The sequence below is a fragment of the Salmo trutta genome, chromosome 40 (genome assembly GCF_901001165.1).
Source record: "Salmo trutta chromosome 40, fSalTru1.1, whole genome shotgun sequence".
NCBI lineage: Eukaryota > Metazoa > Chordata > Actinopteri > Salmoniformes > Salmonidae > Salmo > Salmo trutta.
This window is the reverse complement of record NC_042996.1, coordinates 14,491,584-14,513,139: the sequence shown is the minus strand read 5'-3', so window position 1 is coordinate 14,513,139 and position 21,556 is coordinate 14,491,584. Positions and strand designations below refer to the sequence as shown.

Genomic DNA, 21,556 nt, shown 5'->3' with positions numbered 1-21,556 from the left:
TGTGTGAATGTTTCTTTATTTTCACGAAGACTACACTGCCGGCTTTGAACTTTATGTACACCCACAGACTTCTTAACCAGAACATTCCAATGACTGTTGTATTTCACAGACCTCATCTTACATGGCAAAATACACATGTTTTTCAATCAATCATTGTATCAAACAATACATAGGTCAATTGTGTTGTAATATTACAACATTAAAATGTATTTGTAGAGAACCATTTTAATAACAATACAAAATAAAAATATAACTTTTTTTCCCACCTAATCATTACTCTAACTCAGGAAGTGATACCTCCATAGAAAATGCATTCTGGGATATTTACAGAAAGTAACTCTGACACAGTAGAGTCCCTCGGCCGATGGGCCTCAGTGGAAGGGTAGGGGCTCTTGGGTTACGCTGTCATGTAACGAAAGTCATGATAGATCAGGCCATTTTGGAGAAATCCTCGTAGGCGATCCCGTCCACCCTCCTCCCTTTCATCCGACCCTGAGGAAGAAAACACACCCTTGTATGAGAAAATAAGAACCATTCATATCATCCCAAAGCAGTTGCTATACCAAATATCTATTACATCACCAACCGGTAGAAACTGACGCATGACGAGAGCCATTTTGTGCCTGGTCCTTACCGAGTCAAGTGTGAGGGTGGCACTGAACTTTCTCTCGTCTATGGAGGCCAGTAGGGCCTCTGTGTCTCGGTACACACCGTTCAGAACCAGGACCCGTTTACCTGTGGGACAGATGAGTTAGATTTGATTATTCGATTTCGCCAGAATACAGATATCCAGTCAAATGTACAGTTTGCAAATGATCAATTTCCTGTGGACGTGTGTGTAACCGTGGCGAGAACTGGGTTACCTGGTGCAGGGATGACCGTCTCCAGGTGACTCTGGTCTAGTTTCAGTTTGTCCCCTGAGTCAATCATCTTCACTACAGCCGTGTATTTATCCTGCACCTCCTACAACACACAACTGTTAGCCTAAATACATACAGTTGAAGTCAGAAGTTTACATACACTTAGGTTGGAGTCATTAAAACTCGTTTTTCAACCACAGTTTTGTCAAGTCGGTTAGGATATCTACTTTGTGCATGACACAAGTAATTTTTCCAACAATTGTTTACAGACAGATTATTTCACTGTATCACAATTCCAGTGGGTCAGAAATGTACATACACTAAGTTGACTGTGCCTTTAAACAACTTGGAAAATTCCAGAAAATGATGTCATGGCTTTAGAAGCTTCTGATAGGCTAATTGACATCATTTAAGTCAATTGGAGGTTTACCTGTGGATGTATTTCAAAGCCTACCTTCAAACTCAGTGCCTCTTTGCTTGACATCATGGGAAAATCAAAAGAAATCAGACAAAACCTCAGAAAATAATTGTAGACCTCCACAAGTGTGGTTCATCCTTGGGAGCAATTTCCAAATGCCTGAAGGTACCACGTTCATCTGTACTAACAATAGTACGCAAGTATAAACACCATGGGACCACGCAGCCGTCATACCGCTCAGGAAGGAGACGCGTTCTGTCTCCTAGAGATGAACGTACTTTTGTGCAAAAAGTGCAAATCAATCCCAGAACAACAGCAAAGGACCTTGTGAAGATGCTGGAGGAAACAGGTACAAAAGTATCTATATCCACAGTAAAACATGTCCAATATCGACATAACCTGAAAGGCTGCTCAGCAAGGAAGAAGCCACTGCTCCAAAACTGCCAGAAAAAAGCCAGACTACGGTTTGTAACTGCACATGGGGACAAAGATCGTACTTTTTGGAGAAATGTCCTCTGGTCTGATGAAACAAAAATAGAATTGTTTGGCCATAATGACCATCATTATGTTTGGAAGAAAAAGGGGGAGGCTTGCAAGCCGAAGAAAACCATCCCAATCATGAAGCATGGGGGTGGCAGCATCATGTTGTGGGGGTGCTTTGCTGCAAGAGGAACTGGTGCACTTCACAAAATAGATGGCATCATGAGGAATGAACATTATGTGGATATATTGAAGCTACATCTCAAGACATCAGTCAGGAAGTTAAAGCTTGGTCGCAAATGGGTCTTCCAAATGGACAATGACCCCAAGCATACTTCCAAAGTTGTGGCAAAATGGCTTAAGGACAACAAAGTCAAGGTATTGGAGTGGCCATCACAAAGCCCTGACCTCAATCCTATAGAAAATTTGTGGGCAGAACTGAAAAAGCATGTGCGAGCAAGGAGGCCTACAAACCTGACTCAGTTACACCAGCTCTGTCAGGAGGAATGGGCCAAAATCCACCCAACTTATTGTGGGAAGCTTGTGGAAGGCTAAGGCAAACGTTTGACCCAAGTTAAACAATTTAAAGGCAATGCTACCAAATACTAATTGAGTGAATGTAAACTTCTGACCCACTGGGAATGTGATGAAAGAAATAAAAGCTGAAATAAATCCTTCTCTCTACTATTATTCTGACATTTCACATACTTAAAATAAAGTGGTGATCTTAACTGACCTAAGATAGGGAATTTTTACTAGGATTAAATGTCAAGAATTGTGAAAAACTGAGTTTAAATGTATTTGGCTAAGGTGTATGTAAACTTCCGACTTCAACTGTATGATATTCTTCTATTGGCTACAAACCTCTTATAAACTACTTAGAACACAAAACTGGCCCAATCACCCACCTTGTATATGATCATTCATGTGTGAAACTAATGTGTTACCTTGACGACTCCTTTCTTCTTGTGGTATTTCTCCCCCAGTCTCTTGGTAACAACTTTGATTACGATGCCGGGGTGCAGCCAGTGGTCCGCTCTCACAGACCTCTTCTTCTGCTCCTCCATCTCAACGTAACACAGTACACAAAGGGTTACACGCACACGTGTTTAACACAGAGTTTACTTGACAGTGCATCAAGTTAGATCTGAGAGGGAGAACTGGAAACACTACCGTACCTCCATGATCTCATCCAGGGCTGACTTCTTCTTCTTCTCTTTGGCTTCTGAGGTGGAGGGCGCATCTTTCCTTTTCACTGATCCTGCTGCCTTCAGGGCACTGGGACCCAGGGCCACACTAAGGGGAAGAGGTAGACACAGTGTTAATCTGAGTGAAAGAGTGAAATCCCCACAGTCATTTACTTTTGCTGTTTTGCATTGCCATTGATGACGGTGAGTCATTCTTACTGAGCTTCAGATTACTGTACCTGGCTTTAGATGGGCCATCCGCAGAGGAACAGGAGCCCTTGGCCAGATTGAAGGTAACTGAAATATAATCACAACTATAACCAGCGAGAGATGAGCGGACGTAACGGTGTAATCAGCATCATTTCTGACCAAACGCATCATGAGTTATCTATATAATAAAAATAAAATAATTAAAACATACCTTTCTCTTCTTCACTTTCTCGTTTCAACTCAGTGAAAACCGGTGCTTCCTGAAAAAAAGAGGGACAGATTGTTTTGATTCCATGACATGTCATAGGTAAACAGTATCTTTGCTGAACAGTAGGGATGTGAAATCTGTCGGAGACTACATCTCTGAGCTGTGTGCGCGTGAGAATGATGTATGGTGTGTGTGTAGGCGCCAGAGGGCAGACTGAGCATCTATCACTATCTGATTAGGAGAGGAATTTATGCTTTTTGTTTATGCTTTATTAATTTGTCGTTTTTTTGCTAGTAAAATGTCTATATTTATCTTTACAAATGAGCTGAAATAGCAAATTAATATAACGCAGCTTTGGATTTCACCCCTGTCTCAAAAGCAAATGGTTGTGAACGTTTGGAACTTTACACAGGAGAGCTGCTCTTCTCCCGCTCCGACCACAGGCCTACATTGCAGCTTGCAAAATGTTTATGAAATTACAACTTTAACCTGTTCATGTAAAAATGACAAAAAGCACTGATTGTTTAAAGCAAAACCCCCAAAACTATTTCTTAAGGTGAACCTGGCAATTGAAAAGCCCCAATCAGAAGTTAGATGTGCAATCAGAAAGATGTGAGTTGTGTCCACTCTGGTAGCCTATACAACTCGAGTAAAAAAATCTACAGTGCATTTGGTAACAAAGACCCAAGAAATTATATTGGTTGTCACCCAACTAATAAAGCCTAAGATTTGACAATGCGAAAGCCATTTTACAAGCATTTGAATGCTGATTGTGCAGCACAGATATACGAATATTAGATCAGGGATAGGCTCTCGTTGGTGCGAGCTGCTCTGTGCGCAGTTGTTATTTTTTTTATTAAACTAGGCAAGTCAGTTAAGAACACATTCTTATTTACAATGACGGCCTGGGAACAGTGGGTTAACTGCCTTGTTCAGGGGCAGAATGACAGATTTATACCATGTCAGCTCGGGGATTCGATCTAGCAACCTTCCGGTTAACGGCCCAACGCTCTAACCACTAGGCTACCTGCCGCCCCGTTATCTGACTTGGAGATCAATGACTGTCATATGAATTGACATGCTTAGTTTGTCAATTGATAGGCTAGGAAATGACACAAATTCAGTCACAAAAGATTAGAGGTCTTTTTGGAAAAACGTTAGTGAACTGGGGGTTTGTAACATTTTTAATTGATTTTATGACACACTGTATCTTAAACATTTGTGCCGATGCGTATCAGTGAATCCTTACATCCCTAGTAAACAGAACCCTTGGCCAGTCCCTGTTCAGCAGACAGAGTGTAATATGACCTCCTAGTCAGAGGAGGGCAGTAGTGGTACACTCTCACCTCTGGCTCCCTGCCTCCTTGGCCCCGGCGGACCTGCTCCTCTATGAACTTGGCACTGCGCTCCTGGTCATCAAGGTCCTGCTTCTTCTTCCTCTCCAGCTCCTCCTGCCTCCGGATGGTCTCTGGGTCGCGGTCGATGTACTGGATGTACCAGCCTTTGGGCGTTTCGTCCACCTTACAGAAACCTGGGAGAAGTCATAAGACACAACAATGTCAGGGATCAGACAGACACAGACAAACACACATAATTTCTGTTCTAAAGGGTATGAGTGTGACAGTACCCTCTTTCCCCAGCCACTTGGTGAATTCAGTGAGAGTCTCCCACTGGGTGGAGTTCATATGGACATGCTCTCTGTCATTGATGTACTCGTTATAGACAATGTTGTTTTGCACTCGCTTGGTTCCTGGAGGGGAGGGAGAGAGATTCAGTCAGGTTGAGGTTTGTCTTACAGTCTCTTTATAAGTAGCTAGTGTAATATTGCATGCACATATAATATATAGTTTCAGAAGAAATCAAATATTACCAAAGCGTCTTCTGATCAGCTCAATAAAGTCATTCTTGAACTCCCTTGGTGAGAGGAAGAGTGGAGAGAGGAGAAAGCAAATAAGTCCACTGGTGGAACACCTCCCCTGACTCATCATCACACCATCATTGACATGTCATTTTAACATTTTTTTTTAGACAGTGTTATAGAACACGACATACCAACAGCCAGAACTAAGTAAATGCAGATTGACTCACTGTGAGAAGTTGTCCATGATCTTGTTGGGGTCCTCCGAGGCCAGCAGCAGCTGTCTCTGGTGGGACTCGGACATGCAGTGGCATTTGAAGCCATTCTAATGGCAGAAATGGAAAGCTAGTTCAACCTAAACTAACTCTTGTCCCGGGCGTTACCGTTAGTGTGCAGAGCCTAACTTCTGACATGCCTGATCGAGATCTAGCTAACGTTACTTTCCTGAGGACAATACAGTCTATCTATCTAGCTCACTAGCTAACGTACATGGTTAATTTACATTCTGTCCCAGCGAGTAGGTCGTTTAGGACGCTTGCAACATTTTGCTTGCACCTACTAGCAAATATGCCAAACGTTACGCTATATAACGTTAGATAGCTAACTTAGCTAGCCATCTTTCTTACCTCGTCTCGACATTGTTTCTGGCACATTTGACAATACCATCGCAATTTTTGAAGACCTTTTGCTTTGATCCTATTCCCGATCGCCTTTGGGCTTAGAAAACCCTCTTTCCCCATCTCAAATAATAATCGTCTACATATAAATATGCAAGACAATTATTGAAATTCGAAATAAGACTCGAACACGTTCAGATGTTGTTATGCTCTTCTCCTTCCTCCTAAAAATCTACCGCTTCCGTGGGTATTTCGTCATCAATTTACGTGTACTTTGAAGTAACGCGAGGTTTGTTTTTTCGTTCACATTTTGCCATTTACTTGCGCTTGCGCAGTCCTGCGAGTCTGACCTTCATCGAAGTAATAATGTTCGCCAGGACCAGCGCGTTGGTGTTCCTCCCACAATGGTAACGTTTTATTAGCAAATTTACGTATATTTCACAACATGATTTTGAGCATTGTGCTGTCGTACACATATATAACAAATATGTACGCCGTATGCGTTGACGAGCCATGTAAAACATTGCAAGGGCGCGCTAACCCGCAGGCCGCAGATGGTGTGTGGTGCAGAGTGAATGGTCAAGTTCAGCCGGTGCGGTGGCTAAACTGACATTAGCTTGTTAACCATGTCATTGAAGTGTGTGACAGCTAACTAACGTTGATTAAATAGTCCTTTTAGTAATTCGTACGATACCAGATGTTTTCAGAACAGCGTTCAGTTCTTGTCAAATTCACTGCCCCTCCCGCTAACTAAGTTAGCTTGCATTATCTGGATAAACCTAACATGCTAACGTTAGCTAACTGTTAGCTGGTGACATGAACTCTAGTATAACGTTAACTGATTGCTAGTATAGTTGTACAAACAACATTTATTCGCTTATAGGTAGCTAGCTATTTGTATTGGGAGGCAAATAGTTTGTAATCCATGAATTGAGGACGTTCACGTTATGTTGCGAATATGCAAAGATAATGTTTCTAATTTACCTAGCTAATTTTGTTTATTTGTAGTGGGCAGGTCAGGAACATGGCTACCTTGAAGGACAGTAAGTATTTACCTCGCCATCTCTTTAACTACTCTGTGTTACATAAAACTCACCCTTGAGCTTCCTCTTTAAAGTTTTATGCACAAGTGAAACTTTTGAATCATGATATTGTAGCTGTTTTTCTCAATATTATTGAACCGCAAATGTTTAGTCAGTCAGTGGCATCCATCTTTCCCATTCTAGTCACCATCCGTTTGAAGTCCATCAAGAACATCCAAAAGATCACCAAGTCCATGAAGATGGTGGCCGCTGCTAAGTATGCCCGCGCTGAGAGGCAGCTGAAGCCCGCCCGCGTCTATGGAAATGGTGCTTCGGGTATGTCATTGCTCACTCTGCATGTTCTCTATATACACACACACACACACACACACACACACTAAAGTCTAAGGGAATGGATGGTTTCTATGTGAAGTTCATCACTGTCTGTTATTATGGTCCTCTATTAGGACCATAGTGAGAAGGTAGGTCAGGGCCTGTATTCATAGTCTCAGAGTAGGAGTGCTGATCTAGGATCAGTTTAGCCTTTTATATCATAATGAATAAGATTACATGGACAGAGGGGACCTGATCCTGAATTAGCCCTGGTACTGAGGCGCTTCTTGAATACCGTCCCTGTACTGTCAGGGTTGTTTCACACACATTTATTGGAAATGTTTTTGTGGTGTTTGCCAATGGCGTTCAACAAACCTGTTGATGGTCCCTCTTCTCTTGCCTGTGTGTCCTCCAGCCCTGTACGAGAAGGCTGAGATCAAGGCCCCGGAGGGAGTGGCCAACAAGCACCTCCTGATCGGTGTGTCGTCTGACCGTGGTCTCTGTGGCGCCGTCCATTCCAACGTGGCAAAGGCCATCAAGGCCAAGATTGCCAACCTCACTGGCGAGGGCAAGGAGGTGATGGTAGTCAATGTGGGGGACAAGCTGAGGAACATCCTGCAGAGGTACAGAATGATAATCAAGAAATACAGCCATTTTACTGTATGATGCCCACAGCAACAGGTCCAGTCTAGTGGTTTCCTTTGGAATTTAGTTTATTACCATGACAACAGTGTTCCCTCCCTCCTCGTAACCCAGGACACACGGCAATTACCTGCTGCTCAGCTGCAAAGAGGTGGGCCGCAAGCCCCCCACCTTTACTGACGCTTCCATCGTCGCCACAGAGCTGCTCAACATGGGCTATGAGTTTGACCAGGGTGCTGTAATCTACAACAGATTCAGGTATGGATGGACTCCTTCCACATCCACATTTCAGTGTCTTGTCTCCTCCAAATGGTTTCTTAGTTGAGCCACTATAAGGAGATAAAAACTGTTTGTATGGGAAGATTCACATCAAGTATAGTCCCATCCTTATCCTTCAAAGTACATAGCCAATTATCAGAACAAGTCTTGAATGAATGTTATTTTCCCCCCTCATTCAGGTCTGTGATCTCCTACAAGACTGATGAGAAGCCCATCTTCTCCATTGATACTGTTGCTAATTCAGGTACAACACCGTTGGTTTGAAGGTCGCTTTAATTCTTTAATCTAAGTTGTTGCTAAGCTGACATATGGAATTGTTTTAAGATGCTCATACTATGGATCATTTAGCTATTTGATTTTAAATTTTAAGACCCCTTTAGGTTTCAAAAGAATGTATACAAATAATATATATTTTGGCCTTGACTATTAAAGCCCATGGAAACGCATTGAATAACACATTCATACATGGCAAAAAAGGACATTCCAAAAATAAATCATAAGCAACAAGGTTTTGAAGCAGATATATATAAAAAAAAACTTGTATGTTGGTTTTTTGGGGGGGGGCACAAAACTACCTTTATACTTCCGTTTGTTTTTTAAAACTAGTACCGGTTACTTTCAGATGAGTCCCGTGACACTTGTGGGGGTCGTAGAGCAAAACGGAGAACACCATTGTGTTTGTGAGAATCTCCTTTCAGCAGTGGGGGTCCTATTAGTTTGTTGTCCAAACGGTTTGGACGCTACCAAACAGAAGTTGGCACATCGACAGTACCGACTTCATTGCGAGTCTCCTGACATTTGTGGGGGGGGGGTGGGGGTGAGGAAAACGAAGACACTATTGTGTTTGTGAGAGTCCCCTTTCCAGAGTGGTCATAATAGTTTTTTAGGCCAAACCGTTTGGAGGCTACAGACGTTTTCATGAGAATAACAATTTTTGGGATGTCTCATGGTCCACTACCTTTCACTGCAAATGTGGAAGTGCTACATCGGCGGATGCGGTGGATTGAGATGCATCCAGTGCAAAAAAAACATATCCAACTTAAACTGACAGATTTTGATGGGGATGTTTTTGGTTAATTAGGTTGACGCACCGGTGCGTCAATCGACTAGGGGGATAAAAATCGACAGACTGATTTAAGATGTATGCCCCACAAAATGGCCGACTGTCATACGTCTTCTTTTTCAATTTCTGTAACAGAGAACATGGGCATCTATGATGACATTGATGCTGACGTGCTGAGGAACTACCAGGAGTTTGCCCTGGTCAACATCATCTACTTTGGCCTGAAGGAGTCCACAACCAGCGAGCAGAGTGCCAGGATGACCGCTATGGACAGCGCCAGCAAGAACGCCTGTGAGCATCTTCCTCTGCCTCTATAACAACTGGCTTATTGCTCATCTTCCTCACTTGTCTTTTAAGTCGTAGTCTTCCTGCCTGCCTCATAGCACACACAGTAGCTGTCGTCCTTTGATTATCTTCCTCAGTCTCCCTCTGCTGCTTGATTGACCTAGTTTAATGCCTCTAGGGTTGCCATTGATTTTATAATATCAGCTAATCTGGTTACCAGGTCTGTGTGCCTGCACTGTGATGGCTTTGTTCTCAGATTCATATCAACCCTGGCTCTGTTCTGTCCCCTCCAGCTGAGATGATTGACAAGCTGACCCTCACCTTCAACCGTACCAGGCAGGCTGTCATCACCAAGGAGCTCATTGAGATCATCTCTGGAGCTGCTGCCCTGTGAGTACTGTTCACACTGTCAGCTTCTTTCTGCCCATCTCGCCCTTTCTCTTTCACTCTTTGTCCCTCTCTCTCTCCCTTGGTGTTTAATCTGTCCCTCTCAGTAATGTTTTTTTCCCCCCCACACATTCTTAACCTTGATTGGTTACCTATATCTTTGAAAATATCCCCAACTTGACTCCTTGCATGAGCCCACCCATTGTTTGTCATTAAACATTTTAGTTATTTTTAAGTTTGTTCACTAACCATTATTTTGTCAACCTTTTTACTCCACTCCAACCCCTCATGTTGGAATCAGGACCTAAATCATGTGATTGTAGGTAACAGCCCCTAAGATGCACAGAAAGGAAGAAGATAACGTGCTATGCTCAAAGGAGACTGCTAGTGCTTTTTAGTCCAGGACTATGCGGAAAACCATCCCACTGTAGTCTAAGATGGAATAGCTCCCTCTAGGGCCTAGTGTGTTCGATCATGTATCCTGTGTTTTGTTAAAAGCAGAATAGAAAGCCTGTTATTCCCCCACATTTACTGTGATATTTTGTTGGGTATTTTGATTTCATCCCGTTTATCTGAACGCGTGTTTGTTCTGTGTGGTTTCAGATAAATGGACGAGGTCCTACTGCCATCCATCGCCAGTGGTTCTGGCATACATGCTTCTAAGTACTTCAAACGGCTGTCGTCGAGAGTTTATGAACATTTGTGCTTCTATTTGTAAAATATACGGGGAAAAAATAAACCTCTTACAGAGAAACATGTTCCTTTCAGATGTCCTAGTTCTACTCACAATAAATCCTACTTGAACCCATGAAAAAGATGAGTGTTGAGATGTTTGAACATAAAGCTAGGCTACAATTTTACATTGCTGTTTTGTTTTCCTTCTGCCTGAACAATGGAAATGCACTTCCAAATATAGGCTATAGTCTATGGCAGGTATTCCCAAACTGGGGTACGCAATGCTGTCAGGGGTATGCCAAATAAAAATACATTTCCAAAAAATATTTTAAACTTTTATTTCCCTTCATTTTCAAACAGTCCATGTATACATTTGGGTGATTTTTTTTTTTTTTTTTTTTTTTTTTTTTAGATTTTTTTTTCTCGCCTGAGTAGCCTCGTTTCACTGCCAAAAATAAAATGAAACCATCTAGTCTTCAGTGAAATGACACAATGTCAAACAATTAACATCCAATCACATTAACCGTTACTCTCGCGGGAATTTCACTAACGGTCCGTATGTTGCTAAACGTAGCTGCTGTTCTTTCCATTTGCTCGAAAATTTATAAAGTAAGGTCCGCGTTCATAGAGAAATACCAGCTCTACTGGTAGTATTGCTACTACCAGCAGTACTGCACCTGTCGACGACGCAAGTTGTTCTGCTTCTTCGAGCACATCCAATGCTAGCATCAGTAATTCTACATTTGTTGTTAGCCCAGCTAGCATGGACACTGACAGTTGTGAATCTGATGCAGCCAAAGAGCTACTGCCCCCTAACCCGGGAAAGCACCGAACAACAGACAGGCACGTTGAACCATCGAAGAGGTGCAAATATGATGAGAACTACATTGATTTGTGGTTCACTTATATTGTTCAGTGTGTGTTATGTGCAAAAGTACTATCACAACTCATTGATACCTTCACCCTTGCGTAGACATTTAGAAACAAAACAAGGCAATTTGAAAAATAAGCAATGGTTTTTTTGAGTGAGAATTAAGACACTTATAAAAGCAACAGATACCATTAATAAGAAGGGGCTAGAAGCGTCTATGGCCCAAACTATTCTGCTGCTGGGGGAAAAGGCTCAAAACACTATACAATGCCTTCATCAAACGACACTGTTTCACAAGGCATCAGCGACATGGCAGGAGATGTTTTGAAACAATTAATGCTTCACATACAAGCCAGTGAATTCTATGCATTACAGCTGGATGAGTCAACAGATGTGGCGGGCCTGGCACAGCTTCTGGTATATGTCCATTACATTTATGGGGGGTCAATTAAGGAAGACATCCTCTTCTGCAAACCACTGGAAATCAGGACAACAGGAGAGGATATTTTTAAAGTACTGGACAGCTTTGTGACATCAAATGGACTTTGGTGGTCAAGATTTGTTGGTATCTGTACTGATGGCACAAAAGCCATGACAGGAAGACAGTGGAGTGGTAATGCGCGTGCAAGCAGTTGCTCCCGACGCATTGGGTACACTGCAGCATCCACTGAGAGGCTCTTGCTGCCAATTGGGTGCGCAATTACGCAGGTACTTTCCCGAAACGGATGACACAAACAACTGGATTTGTTATCCCTTTCATGCCCTGCCTCCAGTCCACTTACCGATATCTGAACAAGTGTTCCTCATCAAAATTTAACAAGCGGTTCTGTGACAATATAATTTAATCAGAAGCCACTGCCAAATTTCTGGATTGGGTTGCCCTCAGAGTATCCTGCCTTGGCAAATCGCGCTGTCAAGACACTGATGCCCTTTGCAACCACATACCTATATGAGAGTGGATTCCCAGCCCTCATTAGCATGAAAACTAAATATAGGCCCAGACTGTGTGGAAAAAGACTGAGACTCTCCAATACAACCCAATATTACAGAGTTATGTGCATCCTTTCAAGCACACCCGTCTCATTAACCTGTGGTGAGTTATTCACAATTTTTGATGAATAAAGAGCAAAATTATTGATTATTATTATATTATTAGTCTTCCCTGTGGCTCAGTTGGTAGAGCATGGTGTTTGCAACGCCAGCATGGTGTGTGCAACGCCAGGGTTGTGGGTTCGATTCCCACGGGGGGCCAGTACAAAAAAATGCACGAAATGAAATGTATGCATTCACTACTGTAAGTCGCTCTGGATAAGAGCGTCTGCTAAATGACTAAAATGTAAAATGTCTCCTGGTCCTATAAGAGCTCTTTGTCACTTCCCACGAGCCTGGTTGTGACAAAAACTCCCCCTCATTCTTATGTTTAATAAATGTATCGTATAGTGTGTGTCTGGCAGGCTTACAATGATGGCAAAAAACAACATTTGAGAGTGCGCTGACCCTGGTGCTAGAGGGGGTACAGCAGCTGGAGGTTGAATGTTTGAAGGGGTACGGTACTAGAAAAAGTTAAATGTAGATCAATGTATCACTCAAAAGGTTATCATTGCACTCAATTCCTTTGAAATAAAAGTTATGGTATTTGGCTCTTAGTATTCTACACTGAAAAAATGTATAAATGCAATCATTTCAAAGATTTTACTGAGTTACAATTCATATATGGCAATCAGTCAATTTAAATAAATAAATTAGGCCCTAATCTATGGATTTCACATGACTGGGAATACAGATATGCATCTGTTGATCACAAACCCTTAAAAAAAAGAAGGCATCAGAAAACCAGTCAGTATCTGGTGTCTCGCCTCATGCGGCGAGACATCTCCTTCACATAGAGTTGATCAGGCTTTTGATTGTCGCCTGTGGAATGTTGCTGGACATTGGCGGGAACTGGAACACGCTGTCGATCCCGAACATGCTCAATGGGTGACATGTCTTGAGTATGCAGTCCATGGAAGAATTGGAAAACGTTCAGCTTCCTGAAATTGTGTACAGGTCCTTGTGAAATGGTGCCATGCATTATCATGCTGATATATGAGGTGATGGCGGCGGATGAATGGCACGACAATGGGTCCCTGAATCTCATCACAGTATCTATGCATTCAAATTGCCATCGATAAAATGCAATTGTATTTGTTGCCTGTAGCTTATGCCTGCCCATAACATAACCACACCGCCATCATGGGGCACTCTGTTCACAACATTGACATCAGAAAACCACTTCCCAACATGATGCCATACATGCTATCTGCCATCTCCCTTGTACGGTTGAAACCGGGATTCATCCGTGAAGAGCACACCACTCCAGCGTGCCAGTGGCCATCGAAGGTGAGCATTTGCCCACTGACGCCGGTTACAACGCTGAACTGCACTCAGGTCAAGACCCTGCTGAGGAGGACGAATACGCAGATGAGCTTCCCTGAGACAGTTTCTGACAGTTTGTGCAGAAATTCTTCGGTTGTGCAAATCCACAATATCATCAGCTGTCCGGGTGGCTGGTCTCAGATGATGTTGCAGGTGAAGAAGCTGGATGTGGAGGTCCAGGGTTGGTGTGGTTTCGCGTGGTCTGCCTCACGCCTGCCAAATTAAACCTTTATAAAGGGTTCTCATTATTCCTGTTAGTTCAAGAGTTTTTGTTGTTGCTGTAGTAGGTATTGCAAGCAGTGTTAGTTTAGTGATATCAGATGACTCCTGCTTAGCAGCAGAGTCTCAGCCCAACGTCTTAGAAAAATAAAGCCTGATGCTATTTCTTGTCTGTGTTATTTTTACACCTTTAAAACTGTGTGCAAAAGGTGCTCTTAAGAGCTTAGCGCCAATACTATGCTAACACATACATAAGAGTTTATATTAACCAGTGTGTGTCTGTCCCACTCTATAGCTCCTATTTTGAGTGTAACCTAATCTGAGTGGGGTTTCTGTGTCTGCCTGTCTCGGTCCAGACAGGGCTAACCTGTGTGTCACTGCCTGCCGTGTGTAAGTCTGTCTGTGTATACCTGTTACAGTGTGGGTATTGGGATGTGTCCTCAGGAGTCCAGGAGGGTTCCGGAAAGAAATGCAAGGGTTCGCCAGTCGCCATGGTAGCAGACTCTATTGCCAACCCTATTTGTCATGTCTTTAGCCGGAGCCTAAAGGAGTGTTTGTGTAAGCGTAGAAGGAAGCTAAAGTAATTCCACTACCTAAAAATAGTGAAACCCCCTTTTGCTGGCTCAAGCAGCTGCCCAATCAGTTCAAATCAAATCAAAATGTATTTGCCATGTGCGCCAAATACAACAAGTGTTGACTTTACCGTGAAATGCTTACTTACAAGCCCTTAACCAACAGTGCAGTTCAAGAAGAAGAAAATATTTACCAAGTAGGCTAAAATAAAAAGTAATAATAAAAAGTAACACAATAAGAATAACAATAACGAGGCTATATACAGGGGGCACCGGTACCGAGTCAGTGTGCAGGGTACAGGCTAGTTGAGATAATCTGTACATGTATGTAGATGGGGGCGAAGTGACTATGCATAGGTAATATTCAAACAGTGAGTAGCAGCAGTGTTCAAAAGGGGGGTCAATGTAAATTGTCCGGTGGGGATTTTTATGAAATGTTCATCGGTCTAATGGCTTGGGGGTAGAAGCTGTTGAGGAGCCTTTTGGTCCTAGACTTGGCACTCCGGTACCGCTTGCCGTGCGGGAGCAGAGAAAACAGTCTATAACTTGGGTGACTGGAATCTCTGACAATTATATGGGCTTTTCTCTAACACTGCCTATTATATATGTTAATGGGGGCCTGTTCGGCCCACCTTTTCCTGTAGTCCACGAACAGCTCCTTTGGCTTGCTCACATTGAGAGAGAGGTTGTTGTCCTGGCACCACACTGCCAGTTCTCTGACCTCCTCCCTATAGGCCGTCTCATTGTTGTTGGTGATCAGGCCTACCACTGTTGTGTCATCAGCAAACTTAATGATGGTGTTGGAGTCATGCCTGGCCACGCAGTTGTGGGTGAACAGGGAGTACAGGAGTGGACTAAGTACACACCCCTGAGGGGCCCCAGTGTTAAGGATCAGCGTGGCAGATGTGTTGTTGCCTACTCTTACCACCTGGGGGCGGCCCACCAGGAAGTCCAGGATCCAGTTGCAGAGGGAGGTGTTTAGTCCCAGAGTCCTTAGCTTAGTGATGAGCTTCGTGGGCACTATGGTGTTGAACACTGAGCTTTAGTCAATGAACAGCATTCTCACATTGGTGTTCCTTTTGTCCAGGTGAGAAAGGGCAGTGTGGAGTGCGAATGAGATTGCGCCATCTGTGGATCTGTTGAGGCAGTATACGAATTGGAGTGGGTCTAGGGTGTCCGGGAGGATGCTGTTGATGTGAGCCATGACAAGCCTTTCAAAGCACTTCATGGCTACCGACGTGAGTGCCACGGGGCGGTAATCATTTAGGCAGGTTTCATCGCCTCCTTGGGCACAGGGTCTATGGTGGTCTGCTTGAAACATGTAGGTATTACAGACTCGGTCAGGGAGAGGTTGAAAATGTCAGCGAAGACACTTGACAGTTGGTCCGCGCATGCTTTGAGTACACGTCCTGGTAATCCGTCTGGCCCAGCGGCTTTGTGAATGTTGACCTGTTTAAAGGTTTTGTTCACATCGGCTACCGAGAGCGTTATCACACCGTCATCCAGAACAGCTGGTGCTCTCGTGCATGCTTCAGTGTTGCTTGCTTCGAAGGGAGCACAAAAGGCATTTCGCTCGTCTGGTATGCTCGCGTCACTGGGCAGCTCGCGTCTGGGTTTCCCTTTGTAGTCAGTAATAGTTTTCAAGCCCTGCCACACCCGACGAGCGTCAGAGCCGGTGTAGTAGGTTGGTTCGTCTGAAGGCATAGCGGGATTTCTCATAAGTGTCCGGATTAGTCTCCCGCTCCTTGAAGCGGCAGCTCTAGCCTTTAGCTTGATGCGGATGTTGCCTGTAATCCATGTGTTCTGGTTGGGATATGTACGTACAGTCACTGTGGGGATGACGTCATCGATGCACTTATTGATGAAGCCGATGACTGAGGTGGTGTATTCCTCAATGCCATTGGATGAATCCCGGAACATATTCCAGTCTGTGTAGCATCCGCGTCATCTGACCACTTCCGTATTGAGCGAGTCCCTGGTACTTTCTGCTTTAGTTTTTGCTTGTAAGCAGGAATCAGGAGGATAGAATTATGGTCAGAATTGCCAAATGGAGGGCGGAGGAGAGCTTTGTATGCATCTCTGTGTGTGGAGAAAAGGTGGTCTACGATTATTTTTCCCTGGTTGCACATGTGACATGCTGGTAAAAATTTGGTGAAACTGATTTAAGTTGCCTGCATTAAAGTCCCCTACCACTAGGAGCGCCGCTTCTGGTTGAGCATATTCTTCTTTGTTTATGGCCTTATAGAGTTGGTTGAGAGCGTTCTTAGTGCCAGCTTCGTTTTGTGGTGGTAAATAGAAGGCTACGAATAATACAGATGAGAACTCTCTTGGTAGATAATGTGGTCTGCAGCTTATCATAAGGTACTCTACCTCAGGCGAGCAATACCTCGAGACTTCTTTAATATTAGACATCGCGCACCAGCTGTTATTGACAAAAAGACACACACCCCCACCCCTCGTCTAACCAGAGGTATGATCTCTGTTCTGCCGGTGCATGGAAAATACCGCTAGCTCTATGTTGTCCGTATCTCTGTTCAGCCATGTCTCGGTGAAACATAAGATGTTACAGTTTTTAATGTCCTGTTGGTAGGATAATCTTAATAGTAGGTCATCAGTTTTATTTTCCAATGATTGCACGTTAGCAAGAAGAATGTAAGGCATTGGGAGTTTACTCGCTCTCCTCCGGATTCTCAGAAGGATCCCAGATCTGTGTCTCCTTTTCCGGCGTCTTTTCTTCACTCAAAAGGCTTGGATCAGGGCCTGTTCCAGTGAAAGCAGGATATCCTTCTCGTCGGACTCGTTAAAGGAAAAAGTTTCTTCCAGTCTGCGGTGAGTAATCTATTTTCTGATGTCCATAAGTTATTTTCGGTCATAAGAGACGGTAGCAGCAACATTATGTACATAATAAGTTTAAAAATAAGTTACACAAGACACAAAAAAATAACAAAATAGCACAATTGGTTGGGAGAATGTAAAATGTCAGCCATGTTCTTCGGCACCAGTTTCCTGCCTGTTCTTGGTAAACTGATGGAGAAAATTGTGTTTGAACAAATACAATGCTATTTTTCAAAGAACAAGATACCTACTGACTTTCAGCATTCATATAGGGAAGGGCACTCAACTTGTACTGCACTGACTCAGATGTCTGATGATTGTCTAAAATAAATGGATAATAAGATAGTTGGAGCTTTATTGTTAGATTTCAGTGCAGTCTTTGATGTTATTCATCATCATTTGTTATTGAGAAAACTCACTTGTTATGGCTTTACATCACCTGCCATCACATGGTTGGAGAGCTACTTCTCCAATAGAACTCAGACTGTTCTTCAATGGAAGTTTCTCTAATATTAGATATGTACAGTGTGGTATCCCTCAGGGCAGATGCCTTGGGCTGTCACTCTTCTCTATTTTTACAAATGATTTGCCACTTGTCTTACACGAAGATAAAAGGACTTTGTTCGCTGATGATTGCACACTCTACACATCAACACTTACAGCCAGTGAGCTCAATGAGACTCTTTGCAAGGAGTTACAGTCAGTGCCAGAATGGGTAGTTAAATACATCAAAAACCAAAAGCATTGTATTTGGTTCAAAGCAGTCTCTTAGACCTAAACCTCAACTGGAGTTGTGCATAAAGCATGTGACTATTGAATAAGCTAAAACCCCTAGGAGTAACATTGGGTGGTCAGTACTCATGGTCAAGTCATATCGACCAAAGGTGTTGTGAAGATGGGGAGAGGTCTGTTATAAAAAGATGTTCTGAATTTTTGACACAAAGATCAACTGGACTAATTGTTCAGGCTCTGATCTTGTCCCATCTTGATTACTGTCTGGTAATATGGTCAGGTGCAGCAAAGAAAGACCTAGCAAAGCTGCAGCTGGCTCAAAACAAAGCAGCACGCCTTGCCCTTAATAACTGCACACAGAGAACTAACATCAACAACATGCATGATAGTCTTTCATTGTTGAGGGTTGAGGAGAAATTGACTATTTCTCTTCTAGTCTTTTTAAGAAACATTTTGGTGTTGAAAATGCTGAACCACTTGTATAATCTATTTGCATACAGTTCAAACACACATACATACATACTGTACATACATACGCCACTCTGGGTTTCTTCACGGTACCCAAACCAAAAACAGATTTAATGCATCGTTCAGTTATTTGTAGAGCCATGTCATCGTGGAATGCTCTGCCACCTGAAGTTATTCAGGCAAAAAGCAAGTTTAGCTTTAAAAAACAAATAAAGCAGCACTCCTTTTTCTAAAGTTCATATCTAACTGTACTGTATATACGAATATGAATATGTATACAATGCCTTCACAAAGTATTCACACCGCTTGACTTGTTCCACATTTTGTTGTGTTACAGCCTGAATTTAAAACTGATTAAATTGAGATTTGTTGGTCACTGATCTACACACAATACCCCATAATGTCAAAGTGGAATTCTGTTTTTCCAAATGAACAAAAAATGAAAAGCTGAAATGTCTCGAGTCAGTAAGTATTCAACCCCTTTGTTATGGTACGGCTCAATAAGTGCTTAACAAATCACATAATAAGTTGCATGGATAATAGTGTTTTAACATGACTTTTGAATGACTACCCCATCTCTGTACCCCACACATACAATTATCTGTAAGGTCCCTCAGTTGAGTTGTGAATTTCAAACAGTTTCAATCACAAAGACCAGGGAGGGTTTCCAAATGCATTGCAAAGAAGGGCACCTATTGGTAGATAGGTACAAATAAAAAAAGCAGACATTGAATATCCCTTTGAGCATGGTCAAGTTATTCATTACACTTTGGATGGTGTAGCAATACACCCAGTCACTACAAAAATACAGGCATCCTTCCAAACTCAGTTCTTGGAGAGTAACCGCTCAGGGTTTTCACCATGAGGCCAGTGGTGACTTTAAAACAATTACAGAATTTAATGGCTGTGATAGGAGAAAACTGAGGATGGATCAACAACATGTAGTTACTCCACAATACTAACCTAATTGACAGAGTGAAAAGAAGGAAGCTTGTACAGAATAAAAATATTCCAAAACAAGCATCCTGTTTGCAACAAGGCACTAAAGTAATACTGCAAAAAAGTGGGCAAAGCAAATAACTTTTTGTCCTCAATACAAAATGTTATATTTAGGGCAATACCAATACAACACATTACAGAGTACCACTCTCCATATTTGCAAGCATAGTGGTGGCTGCATCATGTTATGGTTATGCTTGTAATTGTTAAGGACTAGAGAGTTTTTCAGGATAAAAAATAAACGGAATGGAGCTAAGCACAGGCTCATTCTTAGAGGAAACCCTGGTTCAGTCTGCTTTCCACCAGAAACGGAGAGAAAAATTTACCTTTCAGCAGGACAATAACCTAAAACACAATGCCAAATCTACAGTGCTTACCAAGAAGACAGTGACAGAGTTACAGTTTTGACTTAAATCTGCTTGAAAATCCAGGTGTGGAAAGCTCTTAGACACTCACCCAGAAAGACTCAAAGATGTAATCACTGCCAAAGGTGCTTCTACAAAGTATTGACTCAGGGGTGTGAATACTTATGTATATGAGATGTATCCATATTTCCTTTTTAATACATTTGTACAAATTTCGAAAAACATGTTTTCACCTTGTCATTATGGGGTATTGTGTGTAGATAGGTGAGAAAAACATATATATTATCCATTTTGAATTCAGGTTGTAACATAACAAAATGTGGAATAAGTGAAGGGGTATGAGTATATTCTGACGATACTATATATGAGTAGTGTGTAAACAGTATTTTTGTTGTCTCTTGGTGTCTTTCCAATAAATAACTATTAAAAAATGTAATATCTTATGTTGTTCTTGTCTACAACCGTTTTGCACTTTGTCATGTATTTGTAAGTTTTATGTGGACCCCAAGAAGAGTAGCTGCTTCATGTACAGTAGCTAACGGGGATCCTAATAAACTAAACTAAACTCCCCACGTCTCCGTAAGTAAAAAAAGTAAGCCTTGTCCGAGTTAGAATGGCCCACATGTCCTTAGGGTGGACATTATAGCATGGTTGTGTGAAGTGTAGGAAGAGGATGTTTGTGTGGTCTTCTCAAGTTCTGATTTGCCAGGACGCCACACAGCAGGATAGAGAGGTGTGGTATTGGTGGTGGTGGGGGCCCAGTCCAAACGGACAGAAAGGTGTGTGTTATGTGTGTGATGTAAGGAGGGTGTGGTCCAGACCGGCAGGATGGCAGACAGTGAGAGTTAACTGGGCCTGGAGCCAGGACTCAGCTGGGTGTCTCTCTCTACTCTACTCCACTTCCACTGCTCTCTGACTCAACCTCCTGCAGTTCAGACAATGTCCAGCGGCTGGCGCTATTTGATAACAAATGCGTGCCTTCCATTAATGTATAGAAGCAAGTTAGCAGAGTTCTGATTCAACAAGGCTGTCAGCAGAACATTAGTATATCTCTGATTCAACAAGGCTGTCAGTAGAACATTAGTAGATCTCTGATTCAACAAGGCTGTCAGCAGATCTCTGATTCAACAAGGCTGTCAGTAGAACATTAGTACATCTCTGATTCAACAAGGCTGTCAGTAGAACATTAGTAGATCTCTGATTCAACAAGGCTGTCAGTAGAACATTAGTAGATATCTGATTCAACAAGGCTGTCAGTAGAACATTAGTAGATCTCTGATTTAACAAGGCTGTCAGTAGAACATCAGTATATCTCTGATTCAACAAGGCTGTCAGTAGAACATTAGTAGATATCTGATTCAACAAGGCTGTCAGCAGAACATTAGTAGATCTCTGATTTAACAAGGCTGTCAGTAGAACATCAGTATATCTCTGATTCAACAAGGCTGTCAGTAGAACATTAGTAGATATCTGATTCAACAAGGCTGTCAGTAGAACATTAGTAGATCTCTGATTTAACAAGGCTGTCAGTAGAACATCAGTATATCTCTGATTCA

The 21,556-nt window shown here is 42.5% G+C and overlaps 2 protein-coding genes across 3 annotated transcripts; one reads left to right on the top strand and one right to left on the bottom strand.

Annotated features, from left to right (window-relative positions):
- LOC115180380 (DNA/RNA-binding protein KIN17-like) lies at window positions 1-6,087 on the bottom strand. The gene is made up of 12 exons (XM_029742430.1): window positions 5,848-6,087; window positions 5,452-5,546; window positions 5,234-5,277; window positions 4,991-5,113; window positions 4,710-4,894; window positions 3,367-3,415; window positions 3,185-3,242; window positions 2,937-3,054; window positions 2,706-2,825; window positions 864-963; window positions 635-735; window positions 1-492 (listed from the first exon to the last, which is right to left on the bottom strand). Exons 1-12 carry the CDS (start codon window positions 5,959-5,961, stop codon window positions 430-432), a joined length of 1,170 nt encoding a protein of 389 aa, XP_029598290.1. The 5' UTR covers window positions 5,962-6,087; the 3' UTR covers window positions 1-429.
- A 64-nt stretch (window positions 6,088-6,151) lies between these two features.
- LOC115179991 (ATP synthase subunit gamma, mitochondrial) lies at window positions 6,152-10,664 on the top strand. Of its 2 annotated transcripts, XM_029741822.1 has the most exons (9): window positions 6,152-6,245; window positions 6,847-6,881; window positions 7,065-7,196; window positions 7,609-7,816; window positions 7,950-8,093; window positions 8,294-8,358; window positions 9,313-9,468; window positions 9,756-9,852; window positions 10,453-10,664. In XM_029741822.1, exons 1-9 carry the CDS (start codon window positions 6,205-6,207, stop codon window positions 10,454-10,456), a joined length of 882 nt encoding a protein of 293 aa, XP_029597682.1. In that variant the 5' UTR covers window positions 6,152-6,204; the 3' UTR covers window positions 10,457-10,664. The 2 variants fall into 2 exon arrangements, with proteins under 2 accessions (XP_029597682.1, XP_029597683.1); XM_029741823.1 differs by lacking the exon at window positions 10,453-10,664 and having other exon boundaries at window positions 9,756-9,856.
- Window positions 10,665-21,556: the final 10,892 nt, after the last annotated feature.